This window comes from Phyllobates terribilis, unplaced genomic scaffold (genome assembly GCF_046119375.1).
Source record: "Phyllobates terribilis strain yellow unplaced genomic scaffold, ASM4611937v1 Scaffold_7__3_contigs__length_470593459, whole genome shotgun sequence".
Classification (NCBI taxonomy): domain Eukaryota; kingdom Metazoa; phylum Chordata; class Amphibia; order Anura; family Dendrobatidae; genus Phyllobates; species Phyllobates terribilis.
The window spans coordinates 79,402,388-79,423,319 of record NW_027362767.1 but is presented as its reverse complement, the minus strand read 5'-3'; the positions used below and the strand labels follow the sequence as shown (position 1 = coordinate 79,423,319).

At 45.3% G+C, this 20,932-nt stretch overlaps 1 protein-coding gene across 3 annotated transcripts in view; it reads right to left on the bottom strand.

Moving 5' to 3' along the window:
- Positions 1 to 1,086: 1,086 nt before the first annotated feature.
- UBR1 (ubiquitin protein ligase E3 component n-recognin 1) overlaps positions 1,087 to 20,932 on the bottom strand; it is a 117,378-nt gene continuing 97,532 nt past the window's right edge. For all 3 annotated transcript variants that reach the window (XM_073638850.1, XM_073638848.1, XM_073638849.1), the window contains exons 44-48: positions 19,248 to 19,325; positions 8,210 to 8,380; positions 8,000 to 8,101; positions 6,759 to 6,921; positions 1,087 to 1,314 (exon numbers count right to left, since the gene is read on the bottom strand). In XM_073638850.1, the coding sequence (XP_073494951.1) occupies positions 6,780 to 6,921; positions 8,000 to 8,101; positions 8,210 to 8,380; positions 19,248 to 19,325 (493 nt within the window). In that variant the 3' untranslated portion in view covers positions 1,087 to 1,314; positions 6,759 to 6,779. The remainder of the gene's footprint in view (positions 1,315 to 6,758; positions 6,922 to 7,999; positions 8,102 to 8,209; positions 8,381 to 19,247; positions 19,326 to 20,932) is intronic.

Sequence of the window (20,932 nt, the reverse complement as noted above, 5' to 3'; positions counted from 1 at the left end):
TAAGGTGTAAAAAGGAAAAATACAGGAGATCGTTTGTTCCAACAGCTATGGGGGTGTTTAACAAATGTCTGAAAAGCAATGTCTAAAGCATTCCAAATGTTATGTTATCATATGTGTCATGTTCGAGATCTGTGTTCTGCTGCTGTGATACCGCAATTTCCTCCAGGATAAATAAAGTATATCTTATCTTATCTTATCTGTCACTATTCACAGCAACATCTGAGAGGTTGGTAAAGTGCTGTGATCTGAGCCAAGACCCAGTCCCTGCACAAGCAGTAGGTTTTCTACTGTGTAGAACAGTTGGCTCATGCTGCGGCTGGCACAGGCACAACTATTGAGCCACCTTTGTGATATAACCAAGTCAGATTGAAGGAAAGCGCTTGAAATCTGAATGTACAATTAAGTAATTTGGTGGGAAGGAAGGGGGAGGGGGGCAAGTAAACAAACCACCATAATAGGGGACTCTCAGTGGTGCATACCCTCTCCCCATTCAGAACACAAGCATGCTTGGCTGAGCCCAAGTGTTCATGTGGGGGGGGGGGGGGGGGAATCAGAAGAAATGTCTGACAGCCATTTAAATTTGCATTTACACAGTAAAGGGACTGTCAGCCCAGACAGACTATAAATTAATCACAGCCTAGTAGGGAGTATAGCCCACTGGTTTTGAATGTTCCATTTCCCTGACCAGGACTGCACACTGGCCACACCCAAAGTGCATCTAGTGCCCTAGTGAGCATATTTCAGTAAACAGTTTCTGCAAAATGCAAAAAGATAAAATAAAAGTGGGAGGTAATATTCCCCACAAGGCAATAAGCATCATTTATACTGTTGCCTGGTATTGTCAAAAAACTATTAATCTTTGCATCAATTTTCATATACCGTAACTCCCAGTAGGTGATATACAATAGAAATATACAAAACCGACACGATTAATTATGTAAACTATTAATTGCATCATAGTTTACCTTTTCCAGAACTGTGAATCTTTCCAAAACTTAAGAAAAAAAAGTTTTGTCCCCCCCCCCATCCCACAGAGAAGCACAGCAACTTGCATATAGTGTTTTCAAATATGCTTTATTGATTTCCTTCTTTACAAAAAAAAAAAAAAAAACAATTGGTGTACTAGACAAAGTTGAGCCAATATCGTGAGAACTGACAAACATATAAAATAGTTTAATAATTCATCATATCTCGCCTTCTTTTTATGTTGGTGAGGTGAATCCTTTAATTATCATGTGATTATCCAAGTAAAAAAATATATCCACATACACTGCGGCCATTAGCATGTGAAGATATATCAATTAAAGCTTGTCCCTATAAAAAAAACAAAACAAAAACATTACGATCTGAAGCTTGATCTAATACAATACAGGAAAATGCACACGTACAACCTTATAGGGTGTGTGTCCGCACAAGCGCTCAGTGCACCCTTGGTGTGGCCAAGCAGCTCAGTGAACGTTCCAAACAACTTGTTTTGCATTCATCTCAGCCCCCCCTCTTTTTTGATTGACAGCTTTGGCTAAATTGGAATCGCACGAGGGTGGACATGGATGGAAAAGTAAGAAGGTGAGAAGGTGAACTGAGCTGCTCAGCCATGCCAAGGGTTCACCGAGCACCTGTGCTTAGTTTTAACCGTTTTGTGCCGACAAGTTTCCCTTTAAATGGTATGGTCATATTTTCATAGCAAACTAGGTCTAATATTTGGTCATTTTAAATGCCTTGCACATTTAAAATAATGGGACATCCCCTGACTATTTAAAGGGAACCAGTCACCATGTTTTTCCCCATATGAAGTAGGTCCAGCATCTGTAAGCCCTATGTGACTGTCTATGTCCCCAATGGGCTCTCCACAAGACAAAAAAAAGATTTTGGGTACTCGCCGTAAAAGTCTGAGCCTTCATTGGGAGACATAACTCCCTCCCTTGTTTGAGCCTTTGTTGATTCAATTTAGGCTAATCTCTTATCTCCTTTCCTACTGCTTTCTCACTAACCAATTAGCTCCTTGCCAGTTGATGGGTGTAGCCTGCTGTGGAGGAGTTAGCCTTTTTTTTCAGCTTAATGTTAGCCTCCTACTGGCAGCTGTATACACCCACGTTTTTTATTTTTTTTATGTCCCCCAATGAAAAAAATAGAGAAAAAGCTTTTATTATACTCACCTACAAGGTTGGTTTCGCTGTTCATGATCCGGCGCCTTCTCTCTTCTTGTGGATAGCGTGTCCTCTGCATCGTGCTCCTGTGCAGGTGTACTCTCTCTGCCCTGCTGAAGGCAGAGCCAAGTACTGTAATACGCATGCACGGGAAAAGGCCAGAGAGCTCCGGCACATGCGCACTATCATACTTTGCTCAGCCATTGGCAGGGCAGAGAAGCGCACCTGTGCAGGAGTGCGATGTTGAGGACACTGGATGACGTAGAAAAACACGAAGCAAGAAGAAAGGAGGTGCTGGATCAAGAACAGTGACACCCATTGGACCAGACCACCCCATAGGCGAGTATAATAAAAGCCATTTGTTGTTTTATGGAGAACGCAATGGAGACACACAGTCATGATCAAAAGTGTTGGCACCCTTGAAATTGTTCCAGAAAATTAAGTATTTCTCCAAGAAAATTATTGCAATTACACATGTTATACATGTGTTTGTTTATATCTTGTGTATTGGAACACACAAAGAAAAAGGCAAATTAGACATCGGCTCATTTTTGGGGTTTAGTGTGAAATGGACAAAATTGTTCACACCTTTCCAAAAATGTGGGTAAACTTTGTTTCAAGCATGTGATGCTCATTCAAACTCACCTGTGGCAAGTAACAGGTGTGGGCAATATGAAGATCACACTTGAAACTAGTTGAGTGATATCAACAATCTCAAGGTACAAGGCTATCTCCTGAGATATTGATGTTCCTTTGTCCATGGTGCTGTCACGCAAGGTGAGGGAAGGACTAAGTGCATATAGACGGGAAGAGGGGTAGGGGGAAAAGGGAGAGGAAGCCCAAACACTAGGGAAAAGGTGAGTGGAGACCCCTAGGCAGATGCGACAACACCCTCACTCCCCTAATCGTTCCTAAATCGGTTTCCTGCTCAATGATGGGTGCGTAACCTAATCCCTGACTGCCCCTAGATAGGGAAGGGACAGGGTGAGCACTAGTCAACCCCCACTGCAAGTAAAGACAAACCGGTAGACAGACAAGGGAATAAACTTAGCTTGAGAAGACACCAGAGAGATGATGTCAACTATACTTGAAAAGCATCTCCAAGAAGACTAGTCGACTACTAGTACTTCAAGCCTGGACAGAGGAAAATAGAGCCATCACCAGCGACTCTCTGGAGAGACTGAGGGTATTTTGAACATCAAGCAAGGGTGTGTTTATTAGCAGAGGATGAAAGTAACTGCTAGGTCCTCGAGAAAACAGGATATCACTGCACTGCAGAGTTGGAAAGATTAAGAAGGTGCCTGCAGAGCCAAGCACAATGACCTACAGGTGGATCCAGAATGACTGTAGCGCCGGCGTCCCTGCCCTCTGCTAGGCAGGGACGCTGTTCCCCTCACCCCTCTGCTCCGAGCCCGGCGTCCTCCTCCCGCTCTGCTGGCAGCGCGCGCTCCTTCCCGGCCACTGTGCTTAGGGCGCGCGCGCTCCCTCCCTCTTAAAGGGGCCGCGCGCACCGTCCTAAGGAGTCCCCGGCCAATGGCCGGAGGACTTCACCATATATAAGGCACCTCCTTCAAAATGGAGGTGCCCGAGCAATGTTGTTGCACTGTTCACTACTCTGCTTCAGCCCTCAGGTCCCGTTGCCAGTTACCTGCCAGATTCTTGCCAGTTTGCTGTCTGATTCCTGCCTGATATTCCGCTTACCTGTCTGCTAGCCTGAGGTCCGACGGTCTGCCTACCGACTCCTGTCAGTCTGTCTAAGGACCAGCTTGCCCGCTCACCTGGGAGCGCACTTCTGCTACCTGCCTGCTAGCCTACCTGGAGGCTCCGCCGTCACGTGCTGTGACCACCCGCCTGTCCAGAGACTCCTGCCCGCTCACCTGGGAGCGCTCATCTGCTGCCTGTCTGTTGGTCTACCTGGAGGCTCCGCCGTCACATGCTGTGACCACCCGCTTATCCAGAGACTCTCGCCTGCTCACCTGGGAGCTCACGTCTACCATCTGCCTGCTAGCCTACCTGGAGACTCAGCCGTCACAGGTCGTACCAACCCTTTACCCAGAGACTGCCCCGGTCACTTGCCGTGACCTCCTGCCCGTTCATCCAGAGACTGCCCCGGTCACTTGCCGTGACCTCCTGTCCATTCACCCAGAGACTGTCCCGGTCACCTGCTGTGACTGCCTGCCCGTCTTCCCTGGTCGCCACCCGCTCCCTTACAAGGACCGCCCCCTTGTATAGTAGCTCAGAGGTTCCGCCTCCCAGACCCGTTACAGACTGTTTCTCAGACCTGACACACCAGCAACATAAATCAAGAAGTTGATCAACCCATGGCACTGTAGCTAATCTCTCTGGACGACAGAGAAATTTATGAAAGTTTGCAATGGGGGATAGTCTGGACGGTGGATAAGCAGCCCCAATGAATTCCAAGCTGTCCTACAGGCTCAGGGTGCAACAGTGTCACCACGAACTAACCAACGACATTTGAATAAAATGTCAGCAGTGGGGTCCTCCTGGGTCTTCTGTCATAACGTTTCAGACATAAAAAAGCTAGACTGCAGTATGCCAAAATGTACATGCGTAAGCAAAAATCTTTCTAGAAAGTGTCTTGTGGACAGATGAGGCCAGGATAGAGCTTTTTGGTAAGGCAAATCATTCTACTGTTTCCCGAAAACAGAATGAGAAAAGAACACCGTACCTACAGTCAAATATAGTGGAGGTTCAAAGATGTTTTGGGGTGGTTTTGTTGCCTCTGGCACTGGGTGCAAAGCATCATGAAATATGAAAATTACAAAGAATTTTGGGTCACAATGTAGTGCCCAGTGTCAGAAGGCTGGGTTTGCGTCCTACGTCAAGGGTCTTACAGCAGGACAATGACATCAAACATACTTCAAGAAGCACCCAGAAATTGATGGAAACCAAGCACTTTAGAGGTGTGAAGGGCAGCAATGAGTCCAGATCTAAATCCCATTGATCACCTGTGGAGAGATCGTAAAACTGCTGTTGGGAGAAGACGCATTCAAATAGGTAAGACCTGGAGCAGTTTGCAAAAGAAGAGTGGTCCAATATTCCAGCTGAGAGGTGTAAGAAGCTGATGGTTATAGGGAGCGATTGATTGCAGTTATTTATTCCAAAGGGCGTGCAACCAAATATTAAGTCGAGGGTGCCAACTATTTTGTCCAGTCCATTTTTGGGGTTGTGTGTGAAATGATGTCTGATCTGCCTTTTTGTTCTCTATTTCCTATGTGTGTATTGGAACAACACAAAAACAAACATGTGTATAACAAAATATATATAATTGCAATCATTTTTCTGGGAGAAATACTTCATTTTCTGGAACAATTTCAAGGGTACCAACACTTTTGGCCATGACCATATATTAAGCATTCTAGAATGCTGTCACATAGGGCTTACAGGTGCTGGCCTTACTTTATATGGGAAAAACCTGGTGACAGGATCCCTTTAAGTATAGTGATCATTCCCCCCCCCCCCCCCCCCCCCCCATCAACCAGGAAGGAGAGACACCAACAAGAAAAAGCACTTGCTTAAGTGACCCCAGAAATCCGTGTATTTCTGGGGTCACTTTCATCTACATCTTTGCAAATGGTTATCTGGACGACTGTTAGAAAGGGGTTGTCTATGACGACACTTCATTTAAAGGGTGGGGGGGGGGGGGATTTTTTTTATTTTTTTGGACAAAGACAGAAGCTTACTTTTGAAATGACCGTGCCTAAAGTGACCAGTGACACAATTACTAGTTGCAGTGTGAGGTCACTATATACAGAAAGGCATAATGCAATCACTGATTAGTAGCCATGGTACAGTAGGATACTATTGGTTCAGAATAGATATGGAATTTGGAAGGGTGTCTGTGCCTTTTTCTTTATGCCAAATGCAGATTTTCTGCTTTATATTCCTGAAACATCAAAACGTCCTTACTGGTCAGTATCCCCTAAGCCTCCACTCCATTCAATGTCTATGGGACTGCTGCAATCAGAAGTTCCATAGACCATGAACAAATCCGAGGCGGAGAATGAACACCTTTGCTCCATTCAGGGTGGGGCTGTCCCATTCTCAGGGTTCCAAAGCCCTGATTTTAGGATGGCTGGGGGTTTGAGTGGTCAAACTCCTCAGCGATTAGCAAGTAATCCCTGATCACAAAGCCTCCATACACATTAGATAAAAGTTGGCAGAACCTGACCATTTGAGATGTATGGGGACCACCTGATCTGGAAGAAGGTTCAGGACAGTGGAATTTTAATGGCCAATCCTTAGATTTTCAGAGGAGATAAGCAATTGGCAGAAGAATATGGAAGTGGCCCTCATCCGTTTCCCCATTTAAATCATAAATATTTAGCCAAGCCTCATGTGTAAGGTGGAGACTGGAGATTTAGCTGTCTGCCCACCGAACATTCAGCCAACAGTTATCTCAAGTGAACGACCGGTTTTAGCTCTGCTGAGCCGTCTCAACCACATGTAGATGGCCCACTGCAAACAAACTACTATAAATGTGTGTCGAAAAAAAACATTAGGAACCAGAAATCAATGAAAAAGTTTATTTATGTAATAAATATGTTGGCTATTACGATGCAAATGTAACATAATACATAAACTTCTTACCAACTGCATATGTGGAGACATTTAAAGCAGACTCCAATTAAAGCCAATAAATGTCTGGTTTATTTCTAAACTACGAGCAATTTCCTCGATAATACAGTGCTGTTGCCACATGAGGTGCAGCTTTCGGTATCTTTCATGGGAGAGGCGTAGTGGATTCCCACGCCTTTGTAAGAGATCAAAGAAAAGAAAAGAAAATGTAATTTATTACTTTCTAGTCATATACATACTTTAATATATAGATAAAAACTTATATTAATCCTTAAATTTATTTTATATAAAAAAAATAAAAATGTTTTTTTTTTTTTTTTCGGACTATAAGACACTTTTTACCACCAAAATTTTGGAGTTAAGTGGGGGGTGCGTCTTATAGTCCGGATGTACGGTCCGGCTGTGGAGCACCCTCCACCACCCACATTCATTCTCCTTAATAGCACGCACAGTGTCAGCAGCAGCCACCTGCTGCTGCAGTGGTTTGGCGGTCACTTGTGCCCACTGTTAAAGAGAATGAATATTCACTACTCCCCTATCCCATGGGTGGGGAGTAGTGAATATTCATGCTCTTTAAATAGAGTCCCATGCCCATAGTCCTGGCTTGGGGAGCAGTGACTATCCCAGCAGCTCATCTCACCGTGTGAGGGAGCATGGCAGTGAGGTCATGCGGGCTCACACAGTGAAACCAGCTGCTGACAGTGAAACAGGATGCAGCGCTGGGGCAGAGGGGAGGTGAGTAGAATAGTTTATTTATCTATTTATTTTTTTTTGAGTGCAGAGTGATGGGGTCGAAGGGGAGACATGGGCGTGGGGAGTAGTGACTTCATTCTCCTTAAAGTCGGGCGCACACTGCAGCCGCAGCCGTGGCTCCATGATCGCGTGTGCTCGCTATTAAAGAGCATGAATATTCACTACTTGCCAATCCATGGGAGAAAAACTTGTAGCATGTTGTATAATTTTTATTAAAGTAGACCATGCCCAATATATGCAACTGCTTGCTAAGTAGTTGCATATATCTGATCTTGTATCTATAAATTTTTCTTACAAGACGTTCTTTATTGAAGAGGTAATTCATGCTTTCAATAAAGAAAAAAAATAGATATATATGACCCAGATATATACCAGAAGAGCGCACTCTCTGCTTAAGCTTGGCCCACAATATCATATGCGTCTTGGGAGCATTTCACATGTATACGCCAAATATACAGTCCAAATGTACATCACTTTTCAATAGTGCGTATAAATCTTACTTTAAACCAGGATCGGTTTCCCCATATTCGTCTAGATATGGTGCTGGGTAGAAGCAACCTCTTGTTTTCCATTCGATAAGAACAACTTTACATTCTCTAATCCTGAAAAATATGAAATGGTTTATATGTCTAACCACAAAAATCGCCCGCTCCCGTCTTCACTTATAGCCACCAGCGTGCATCTGTAGTCTGATGGAGTAAATGACTCACTTGAGGAATATACAGATTCCAGCTCCGCAGTGCAGAGCATGTGCTGTGCAGGCCCCCAGCTCATCTCCATTGAGCTCCTCCTGACAACATGTGTTCTGAGAGCACAGTATGACCCCGCACAGTAGACACAGAACAGGATGCTTCCGTTCAGTTTCCTGGGATTTTGGACACCTAAAAACATGTACAAGTAATCTCATGAAATAAAAAAAAAACCCCACAAAAACTTAAAATTTTACAAAATTCAACTTTAGATCAAGCTTTGTCTCTACCCTCCAGATCACCTCTCTGCACCTGTGTACTTGACCCGATCCCGTTCCACCTAATCCCAAACCTCACCACAGTCTTCAACGCAACACTAACCCACCTCTTCAACCGGTCACTAACAACTGGTGTGTTCCCCTCTTGCTTCAAACCTTGTTCAATCACACCCATCCTCAAAAAAGTCATCCCTTGACGCGTCCTCTGACTAGCTATTGCCCCATATCACTTCTCCCCTATGCCTCAAAACTACTGGAACACGTCCATCTTGAACTGTCCTCCCACCTCTCCATTTGACCACCTACAATCTGGTTCCGGCTACATCATTCAATTGAAACTGCCCTAACTAAAGTCACCAATGACCTAGTAACTGCAAAATTCAAGCGACACTACTGTCCTCCTCCTCCTGGACCTGTCATCTGTTTTTGACACAGTGGACCATTCCCTCATCTCTCGGCATCACAGACTTGAACCCATCTGGGATCTCTTCATACCTAACAGACAGGACATTCAGTGTCTTCCACTCACACACCAACTCTTCATATCACCCCCTATCTGTCAATGTTCCCCAAAGTTCAGTTCTAGGACCCCCGTTCTTCTCCAGCTACACCTATGCACCAATGGCATGGGACAGCTCCTAGAGTCTCATGGCTTTCAGTATCACCTCTATGATGACAACACACAGATCTACCTCTCTGGACCTGCTATCACCTCCTTACTAACCAGAATCCCACAATGTCTGTCCTCTCGCTCATCCTTCCTCTAAGCTAAATTTTTAAAACTTAACATAGATAAAACTAAATTCATCATCTTTCCACCATCTCACTCAACCCAAACAACAGACCCATCCATCAAAGTTGAAGGCTGCTCACTCCCCAGTACCACAAGCTCGCTGCCTCAGGATAACCCAGGAATCTAATTTCTCCTTCAAACCACATATCCAGGCCCTTTCCACTTCCTGCTGACTCCAACTCAAAAACATCTCCTAGATCCGCACATTCCTCAACCACGAATCTGAAAAAAAAAAAACCACACTGGTGCACGTCCTCATCATCTCCCGCCTTGACTACGGCAACCTCCTGCTCTGTGGCCTCCCATCTAACACCCCTCTTATCTATCAAACTCTGCTGCCCGACTAATCCATCGGTCCCCCTGCTATTCCCCAGCCTCTCCTCTGTCAATCCCTTCATTGCCCAGAGACTACAGTTCAAAACTTTAACCTTGACATACAAAGCCATTCACAACCTGTCTCCTCCATACATCTGTGACCTAGTCTCCTGGTACATACCTGCACGCAACCTCCGATACTCACAAGATCGCCTTCTCTACTCCCCTCTTCCCACAATCGCATCCAAGATTTATCCCGTGCATCCCCCCTTACTCTGGAACGCTCTACCCCAACACATCACACTCTCACCTACTGTGGAAACCTTCAAAAAGGAACCTGAAGACCCACCTCTTCTGACAAGCCAACAACCTGCAGTAACCATCGCTCCACCATACCGCTGCACGACCAGCTCTACCCTCACCTACGCCTTGTAGACTGAGCCCTCGTGGGCAGGGTCCTCTCTCCTCTTGTACCAGACAGTGACTTGTAGTGTTCAAAGATTATTGTACCTGTTTTTTATTATGCATACTTTTTTTCACATAAAAGTGCCATGGAATAAGGCTGGGTGCCCACGTAGCATTTTACAAGCGTTTATGCTGCGGAATTTCCGCAGCATAAAAGCTTGGTAATCCGTCCCCCCATGGTCCCCAATGACAAGCCACACTTTCAATGCCCATGTTGCGGATTTTTCCGCAGCGTTTATGCTGCGCTCAAAAATCTGCAGCATGTCCATTAATTTTGCGGACACGCAGTGTAATCGCCGCCATTGACTTGCATTGGACCGTGTGACATCCGCATCACTGCATTTGCACATGCGGATATCACACGGTTCAATGTGCGGATGGTACCCAAGTCTGGAGGAGAGGAGACTCATCCAGACCTGGGTACCATAGAAAACTGTAAAAAACAGAATTTAAAATAAAAAATAAAGTTTATACTCACCTACCGATGTCTTCCCGGTGTTTTGTCTGCTCTGTCCGGTGTCTTGCAATGTTCGCGTTGATGTGAAGGACCTGCCATGATGTCACTGAGTCATGTGACCCATCACATGGCTCAATGACGTCACCGCAGGTCCTTCACACCCCCGCAAGCAGTGCAAGAGACAGGACAAAACACCGGGAAGACATCGGTAGGCGAGTATAAACTTTATTTTTTTTTATTTTTTACCATTCTTATTCTTTTTTTTTACTAACTTGGTCACACTACTATAAATCCATGCCGGTTGCATGGATTTATATAGTGTGAACAAGTTGTCAAGCACTTTTCCAAGTGATGCTAAAATAGCTTGGAAAAGTGCTTGATAACCCGCATGCAAAGACGCTTTACAAACACTTCTTCCTGGCGGGAAAAACGCATGTACAATCCGCATGCGTTTTTCCTGCCAGGGAGAAGCGGAAAAAATATGCAGCATTTCTGCATCGTAGGCACTTAGCCTAAATGGCACGATCATAATAATTATTAATAGACTGTTCATTTCCAAACTGCTGGCATTTCAGCCAAGCTCAGAAAACTTTTGCTGGTACTCCCAAGAAAACCTGAAATCTTCTGGGATCGCACAAGTTTGGCTGAAATTGGGCAATGGGAAAAACAAATGGCATTGGTATTTTGTTTTGTCACATTTTAAACACAAATCAAAGTTGTTTTTTGCCATCAAAAAACCCTTTTAACTTTTCCAGTTGTACTAACCACTTCTGTAAATACAGATACTAAATTGGAATTTTGTTCATAACATATGGACCACTGCCTGGTGTCATCCCTATCTGGCAGAATAGGACATATAATTTAGAGCACACGTCCCCCCCAACAGGTTTCACTGCAAATGCGGCATCATCAGGGGAGAATAGCTAATGCTATTCTTCCATCCCGTATGCATTTAAAACTTAAGAGCTAAAGTTTTATGGCTTGTTAGAGAGGGATTTAATCATATGGGTTCTCCTCTTTTGGCCACTAATGTAAACATTTCCCTCTCAAGCCATTTCTCCCCCAGCTGTTCTTGGTAACAGCAAAATCTGAACCCATTGCCCACTGGCAATCAAATCGAACCTCAGGACAGAAGAACCAGGAATAGGGTAGGAGCTGTGTCACCACAATGAAGGCTATGAGAAAGATTTCACCTTGAGTACCAAAGATCTTTCGGTTGCTTCATTGGGGGACACAGGAAGCATGGAATATTCTAAAGCAGTCTACATGGGTGGGTGCTATATAACATTTTCATTCATTGAAAAAGAAAAAAAAAGGCTGAAGATTCCTATCTGAAATGGTTAGAATCTGTGGATGCAAAAAAAAAAAAAAAGAAAAATGCACCCTGTAAGACAATGGAAATGAGTGGATGGTACACTAAGCAGAGGACTGAACAGCTGACTGGAGGCATTATTTCTTGGGATTGGATGGAAAGGTGCAAAGGAAGAAAGCTTAACTCTTCATTAAGGAGAAATCGAAAAGAAAGGCACAAGACATAAGCCACCAAGTTCTAAAAAAAGAGTGAGAAGGGAATGGTAGCATGAGCCAGACATCAATTCAGAGGCCCGTTTGAAAGAGAAGGACCGCAACGAGGAAACTACATTTCCAGGTTTTCGATAGAGAAGCGTGTAGAGCATCTAGCAACAAGAGAACTCTGCAAGTGGCACAGGATATAAGAAAGGGACTCTTGGAAGTATGGACTGAAATAAAAAAAAAAAAAGAAAAAAAAAGGGAAGATAAGAGTCCAGACCCTTAAAATGGGTAGTGAGCTGAAAACCGGAATTAGTCTTATCGGTAATTAGGTTTCCAGGAGTTCATCCTGACGGCACTATGGAGGTCGTCCTTCCTATTCTTTACAGGGACAGGAAATGCGAGAGGTTAAAAGCCTCTCCCACCACCCTCTCCTCAGTGTTTTTTCAAGAACCACACCTGGATGGATGCTAAATCTTGTTTATTTTAATGTTTTATACATTTTAGGATGTACATAGCAATATACCAAGAAGGGAGGGAACTGTGCCATCAGGATGGACTCCTGGAAACAATTACCGGTAAGACTAATTCCGGTTTTCCATTACGTCCATCCTGACGGCACTATGGAGAATACCAAAGTATGGCAACTCTAGGGAGGGACCACAGCCTGTAAAACTTTCCGGCCGAAACCCAACTGATGACCTGAGACAACATCTAACTTATGTTTACAAGAGGTGCTTATGTTAGACCATGTGGCTGCACTACAGATTTGCTCCACCGAAGCCCCTACTCTCTTCGCCCAAGAGCTGGAGACTGCTTTGGTGGAATGGGTCTTCAATTCCACAAGGGGAGATCTATTTTCTGAAATATATGCCCCCGAGATAGTAGATGTAATCCATCTGGCTATAGTCTGTTTTGAGGCTTTCTTCCCCCTATTCTTACCCCCATACTGGAGAAATAAATTTTGGTCCTGTCTCCAACCCTTAGTCGCCTGAAGGAATGGAGAGACTGTTCCTTGGGGTTAGTAGGGTTTTGACAAAATGAGGGCAAAATTACTTGCTGATTAAAATTTTTGGTGGAGACAACCTTTGGTCTAAAAGCTGGGTTAAAGCCCAGCACTATACAGTCATCTAAGATACGAAGATAAGGATCCTGAATAGAGGGCCTGTATTTCGCCTATTCTCTTCGCCAAAGTTATCGCCACTAGAAAAGCCGTTTTGAGGGACAGATTTGCAATAGAAATATCTTCAGCTGGCTCATATGGGTGTTTACATAGAGCATTAAGGACTAAATTTAGATCCCAGGGAGCAAAAGATTTCCTAATTCTGGGTCTTAGCCTCTGGATGGCTTTTAGGAATCTGACCACCCACGGATGAGATGCTAAGGGATAGTCAAAAAATACAGTTAGGGCCGAAACCTGAACCTTCAGCGTACTGGGTCTCAACCCCTTATTAAATCCCGCCTGAAGGATATCTAATATTTTAGGAATATTGGGGCGGGAAGAATCTATTTCTGCATTGCCACTCAGTAGAGAACCTTCTCCAGATCTTCATATAGATTGCAGAGGTGACTGGTTTTCGGCTTGCCTGCATCGTGGATATTATTTGGTCCAAGAGAAAGCAAGCCTTTAGGATCTCCCTTTCAGGATCCAGGCTGATAGCTGGAGTCTCTTCAGATCTTGATGAAACACCGGGCCCTGGTTGAGGAGGTCCTCTCTCAAAGGCAGAAGAATGGGTTCGTCCTGTGCCATCCTTCTCAGCAGGGAAAACCAACTCCTCTTCGGCCAGTCGGGTACTATTAGGAGGACTTCTGCTTGGTCCTCCTAAATCTTCCGAAGAGTCCGTGGTATTAATGCTATAGGGGGAAATGCATAGGCTGGCCTCAGGCTCCAACTGTGATTCAAGGCATCCATGCCCTCTGGTCTGTCTGCTGGATTTAGGGAATAGAACCTCCTGACCTTTGCATTTTTCCTTGTTGCAAAAAGGTCTATTTGGGGAAATCCCCAACGGACACACAACTGCTGGAACACCTCGCTGTTTAGCTTCCATTCCGTTGGTAAGATCTTCTGTCTGCTTAGATAGTCTGCCATTATGTTCTTGGTTCCTGCTAGACGGACCGCCGAAATGGACCAGATCGTTTTTATCGCCCAGGAAAAAATCCTTGTGGCTAGGTCCTGGAGCGTTGGGTGCCTTGGGCCCCCCTGGTGCCGTAGGAAGGAAACTGCAGTCATGCTGTCTGACAAAATCTTCACGTGCTGATTCTTTAACCGAGCTTGGGTGCGCTTTAGCGCCTCCCAGATCGCGTGTAGCTCTCTGTAATTTGATGAGCATGCCTGGATTCCTGTTGGCCAAGAACCGTGAAGAAATTCTCCTTGTAGGCGTGCTCCCCTGACCTGCTTGCGTCGGTAGTACTGGTGACACAAGGGGATGTTATCCACAGGATCCCCTTCTTCAGATTTTGTGGTTTTAACCACCAAATTAGAGATCTCCTTACTCTTGGGGATAAGCAGATCTCTGTGTCTAAGGTGATCTGCCTTCTGTCCCAGGCGGATAAAACTGCTCTCTGAAGATCCCTTGAGTGGAACTGGCTCCAGCGGACAAAGGGGATGCAAGATGTTAGGATGCCCAGTACCCTCATAGCCGTCCTGATGGATTTCCGTCCTTTTAGAAATCCCTGTACTCTGTCCCTTACCGCCCTCAGCTTCTCTTCTGGCAAGACAGATAATTCTTGCTTCGGAGTTCAGAAGTACCCCCAAAAATATCTTCCTAGTTCCCGGCATCAAATTCGATTTTTCCAAGTTGATAATCCAGCCTAGGTCCTGAAGAGTCATGGCGGTTATGTTCAGGTGACTCCGAAGTTCTTCTGAGCTGGCTATCAGAAGAAAGTCGTCCAGATAGGGTACTATGGTGATGTCCTTTTCCCTCAGGAAGGAAACAACCTCCGAAATCAGCTTCATGAAGACTCTCGGCGCTGATGCTAGGCCAAAAGGAAGGCACTGAAACTGAAAAGTTCCTCCCTGAACCCTTACTGCAAAACGGAGGAATTTTTGAGAAAGGGGGTAAATGGGAATATGGTAATATGCATTCTTTAAGTCTATTGTACACATGAATGCATATTTGTCTATTAACGGTATAGTTGTCTTTATCGACTCCATTTTGAAACGCTTGTATCTTATCCAGCGGTTCAGGGGTTTTAAATTTATTATCGTGCGTGACTTTCCCGAAGGCTTCTTTATTGTAAATAATGTTGAATAATGCCCTCGACCTATCTCCTGTAGGGGAACTGGCACTATGACTTCCAAGTCCAGGAGGTCCTGTACCTCTGTTTGCAAAGGACCATTTAAAAGAATAGGAGTGGGGGTCTGTTAAACTGAACCTTTCGGGTGGCGGTTGAATAAATTCTAGGGAATAACCCTGGGAAATTATTTTTAGAACCCATGGGTCCAGAGGTATCCTTGCCCAACTTCTGGCGAAGTAACAGACGCCCCTCCAGGTTCATGGCGTCATTGGTTCCAGTGCCGAGTCCAAAAGGCAAAGAGAGGGGCTCTACCTCTACCCCCTTTAGAGTAGCTCCATCTACCAGTTTTTCCCTTCCCCCGATACTCCTATCTCTGGGGCAGGCGGGATTTCTGAAAGGGCTGAAATCTTTTAGGTTTTTCCTCAGGAAATCCCTTTTTCTTATTGGAAGCCTTTTCCAAGATATCCTCTAGGAATGGCCCGAATACCCTTAAACCTGAAAATGGGATGGCACAATTTATTTTTAGATTGAACATCCCCCGACCACGTCTTCATCCAGATAGCCCTCCGGGCTGCATTAGACAAAGTTGCTGCGGGCCGCGAACCTGACTGACTCGGTGGAAGCGTCCGCCATAAACCCCGTGGCCAATTTTAACAATGGTAGAGAATCTATTATATCCTCTCTAGGAGTCTTATTTCTGATATGATCCTCCAGTTCTTCGATCCACAGATACATGGATCTGGCTACTGAAGTGGCAGCTATGTTTGCCTTCATTGTTGCCGCCAATGCTTCCCAGGCTCTTTTAAGTAGTCCGTCCGCCTTCCCTCAAAGGGAATGGATGTCTTCTTGGCTACCTTAGCCCCAGGAACATCAATTTTTGGAACCTCGTTCCAGAGTCTGATGTCCTCTGGTTCAAAGGGGAGTCTGAGCCTGAAATCTCGGGGCACCACCATCCTTTTTTCTGCTTCTTCCCATTCCTCCAGGATCATCTCCCGGATATGGTGGTTTACAGGAAAGACTGTCTCTGAACTCGCTATCCGCCAAACATCTCGTCCTGTACCGACTGATTCTTCTGGGTTTCTTCAACCTGCATGGTACTTCTTACAGCCTTCAGGAGTTTATCCTTATATTCAGACAAAAATAAGTATCTTCTCCCTATATCTGAAGTATCTGACACCACCTCCCCTTCTTGCTCTGGATCCGAGGAAGGGGCCAGATCATCATCTTCAGTACTTGCTTCCATCTCCCACCTGGGTCGTTTGGCACAGGGACCAGGCTGAGTTGTAGGAACGGGAATTAGGCTGGAAACCGAAGCCTGCACCTCCTCTCTAATCATGGATCTCATCTCGGTTAGAAGGGTAGATCTTTCTTCCCTAACGATCTTTGAGGTGCAGGCTGTACATAGAGGCTTGCCAGAGTCGCCAAGCTTCTCATTACATATGGCACATCTCCTAAGGTTCCCTGATCCTTTCTCCTTCGATGGGGTAGGTGTTGCCATGTCCTAATATCAATATGGGGTAATTAGTCTCTATACTAATACTCCCCCCCCTCCCCCAGCCCCCTCATATGCTGTGTTTTACTCAGATACCAGGGACTGCTACTTTGGGGCCTCAGACCTAGCTGTATCCGCCATGGTGCAGCTTTCTGGGATCTTTTTTCCCCCTTTACGGACCCCAGGTAGCTTTTATCCTACCTTGGTGCTCCTGTCTCCAAACCGCCTTGAGTTCCACCCTGGAACGCACGCCGGGACGGGAAGAAGATAGTCCGCGCTCCCAGGTGACGTCACCAGAAGTGCGCCTAACTTCCGCCGGCCGATTTGTGCATATGAGTGGCGCCCCCGGCCGGCGCGAGCCGAGAGCTCCCACTCCGGGGGAAGCGGCTCGAGACCCCAGGAGCTCCTCCACTTGACTGGGACATGGCTGAGTTACCCCCCTTGGGAGGGGGGGGGGGGGTGTCGGCCACCGGGCTTCTTCACAGGGGAAGGAGAGGCCGGAACCCCCCCGATCCTCCTGGGCCCAAGTGAGTTTTCTTTTTTTTCTGCGCTCTCCTCTCACACACCTGTCCTTTACAGGGACAGGAAAAACACTGAGGAGAGGGTGGTGGGAGGGGCTTTTAACCTCTCAAATTCCTGTCCCTGTAAAGAATAGGAAGGACGACCTCCATAGTGCCGTCAGGATGGAACTAATAGAAAATGTCTCTGTCGCGGATTTGTAGCTGAATTTTTGTGGATCTGAAAATGGCCTAAATGCCTTCACACTTGTACATTGTCTGAAAGTCTAAATCATTGAAAGGTAATAGAACAGCACCACAACTATGAGAATAACCCACCAACCCAATATCAGTGAAAAAAGGAAATCCTGGGAAAAAGAATGTGGATGCTGTGGAGGGCGCAAGGAAGCATCGGCAATGAGAGACCTGGAGAAAAATCGTAGAACGCCGATTTGTCTAGCTGCCTATTTGAGGATAAGCACTACAAAAAAAACCAAAACAAACAAAAAAAAACACAGACAACATACGAGAAAGGTTCTCTGCCCAGTGGAGGATGTGGGTGACTGTGTTGCCAGTTATGCCTAGAGTATGCCACCAACTAGGTTTGTCTGGAAGCAAACAGGATCGGTCAAGATTCCACCTCGACTGTGGAGACCGCTGCCTAGCTCGGAGATCCAAAGTGTGCCGAGTAGCAGAACCTCTGTAGCCTCCAACAGCCTACGCCTGTGAGCAGGGAAGAGATTCCTACAAAAAACAGACTAGAGAAGGGAGGGATCTAGGAGAGAGAAGAGACCTGTATGGACTAGGGGCCATCGGAAGACAAAAAGGAAAAATCCAATAGGCTAATGGAAAAAAAAAAAAAAGTCTTGAAAAACACACGGCCTTGGTGAGCCCTGAATCAGTCTTCTGCCCACCCGTCTCCTCCAGAGCATGGCATGGAGACAAATGCAATGACCATATACCACAGTACCTGATCGCCGACTGCCAAGTAATATGGTCCTGCCAACCAGACGAGAGGGCACAGCATGACCACTGATGACTGTTCGCTCTGTCAATAATGGTGTAAACAGGGTGGCCCCATCTCGCTATGTTTACCCATCTGAAGAAGAAACAAGAGGTTGGCACAATGCTACAAAGCCGTTGTAACAAAAAAAAATTAGCCATAATGGCTCTGACCAAATCGAGAAGGATACAATACCAGGGATAAAAGAGAAGGAGAGAAGGACAAGCTCCTTGTTAATGTGGAAAGCCACAAAACCACCTTTGGAAAAAGGATGTCACATGGTGTAAGACCACCTTGTCCTCATGTAGGACAAAAAAGGGAGCCCTGCAGGAAAGAGCATTGAGCTCAGACACCCTGCGAATGGAGGTTATCGTCACCAGAAGAACCACTTTTCACAAAAATAACTAATGAAAAATGATGCGAAGAGGCTCAAAGGGAAACTCCAAAAGCTCAGACAGAATAAGGCTGAGGTCCCAAAGCTCCACCAGATGCCTGTAATGTGAGGCACAATGACAGCTCAAGCCACCATTAAAAGTACCCCTGTAGCGAGAGCCCAAAGGGGAATAAAGTAGGGATAATCCACCCAGAAACCCCCCAGGAGGAAACAAAAAAAAAATATGAGAGGGGACGGTGGCAGTTATACTTGCCCTACTCCTCTTCAGACACGTGCAGGGTCAACCCTTCCACTCTAACAGTGGACACCAGATGGAAACCAAACGGGTTTCATAATCAATGGGGAGGGGTCTATCTGCATACGTTAGCAAATGGATCCATTTTGGGCATACACCGTCCTGATCCTAAAACACAACTCAAAAACAGAAGTGTGAACAGAGTTTTAGAATTTAATGGAGCGCCTTAAACGTCCTGCAAATGGTGATGCTCCTGGGACTGGAGACCTCGTCCACCCCACAATGACGACACCCACAGGTCAACCCCTGTGCGCAGACTTATATTTTATACTTCACAACAGTGCCCTGCCAAACATTTCGATTAAAGACTGTTGTATCCTATACCTGAAATGGGAAGCTTGATTGAGCAGAACGCTGTAATCTTCAGGCAGCTCAGTCAGGGAGTTTAGACTTCTTGGGTACCTGCAGCAGAGGAGTGATGGTCTGTTATTAGACAATGTGATTTCTTGCTTACACAACTTCACTATTTTCTGATCTTATACAATATTCTATGCCACAAGATTGTGTACCAGAAGAGAGAGTGAGTTTAGTTAAATAATTATATATTTACGGATGAACGCTACTATTCACTGTCAATAGTCCCAGCTTTAAAAAGAGGTCATGATATTCAATTCTGGCTGCAGAATTCAAGAATTGGCTGTAGAGGTTAAATGCACGCAATGTGTGTCTCCTAGTAAGAGCAAACTGGCAGAGCGTACATCCTACCTCCAAAATCCTGCTTCATACACTGGAATTAGGCTGTGTGCCCACTATGCGTTTTTCAAGCGTTTTTTTGCTGCAGAATTTCCACAGCGAAAACGCTTAAAAAAACGCTTGGTAATAAGTGCCCCATGGTCCCCAGTCATAATCCACATGTGCTGTGCACATGCTGCGGAAAATTACCGCTACGGATTATCATTGTGGAAAAATCCGCAGCACTTCCATTAATTTTGTGGACACGCAGTGTAATTGCCGCCATTGACTTGCATTGAATCGCTTAATATCCGCATGACTACATGTGCACATGCGGATATTAAGCGATTCAATGTGCGGATGGTACCGGGGCCTGGAGAAGAGGAGACTCTCATCCAGACCCAGGTACCATAGTACCTGTAAAAGAAAAATTAAAATAAAATTAAAAATAAAAAATACACATACTCACCTTCTGGCCGCCGGTCTCCTCTATGGTGCGTCCTGGCTCCCCGGTGGCTCGCGATGGTGTAAAAGGACCTTCCATGATGTCATTTAGTCATGTGACAGGTCACACGACAGCTGACGTCAGCGGTCGCGTGACCTGTCACATGACTAAACGAAGTCATGGAAGGTCCTTTTACACCACCGCGAGCTGTGCAAGAGACCGGACGCACTGGAGAGAAGACCGTGGGCCATCAGAAGGCAAGTATAGTGTGTTTTTTTTGTTTTTACCATTTTTATTCTTTTCTTTAACTATTAACTTGGTCACACTATATAAATCCATGACAGTTGCATGGATTTATATAGTGTGATCAAGTTGTCAAGCACTTTCCAGGTGATGCTAAAATCGCTTGGAAAAGCGCTTGATAACCCGCATGCAGAAATGCATGTGAAGAACGCTTGACAAACGCTTCTACCTGGCAGGAAAAACGCATGTAAAATCCGCATGTACAATCGGCGTTTTTCCTGCCAGGGAGATGCAGAAAAAAATCTGCAGCATTTCTGCATCGTGGGCAGTTAGCCTTAGAATGTAGGTTATTAGCTACATGCATACATAATTGAGACAGCAAATTCTGGGTCTTGATATCCCCACTTATCACTTAAAAACTGCTCTGATGAGAACTGTGTATGGACTCAAACCTACTATTGAGCTCCCGCACAGCTCATACAGGACCCATGCTCTTCAGAGCATTGTTTAGAGCAGGGGTCTCAAACTAGGCTGGGTATATGGGCCACACACGGAAAAAAAATTAATTTGGGGGGCTAGCATTCTTTGCAGGACAAAGTCACATTTTTATAGTGATACCATTTTTTTTCTATACACCTTTTGAACATTT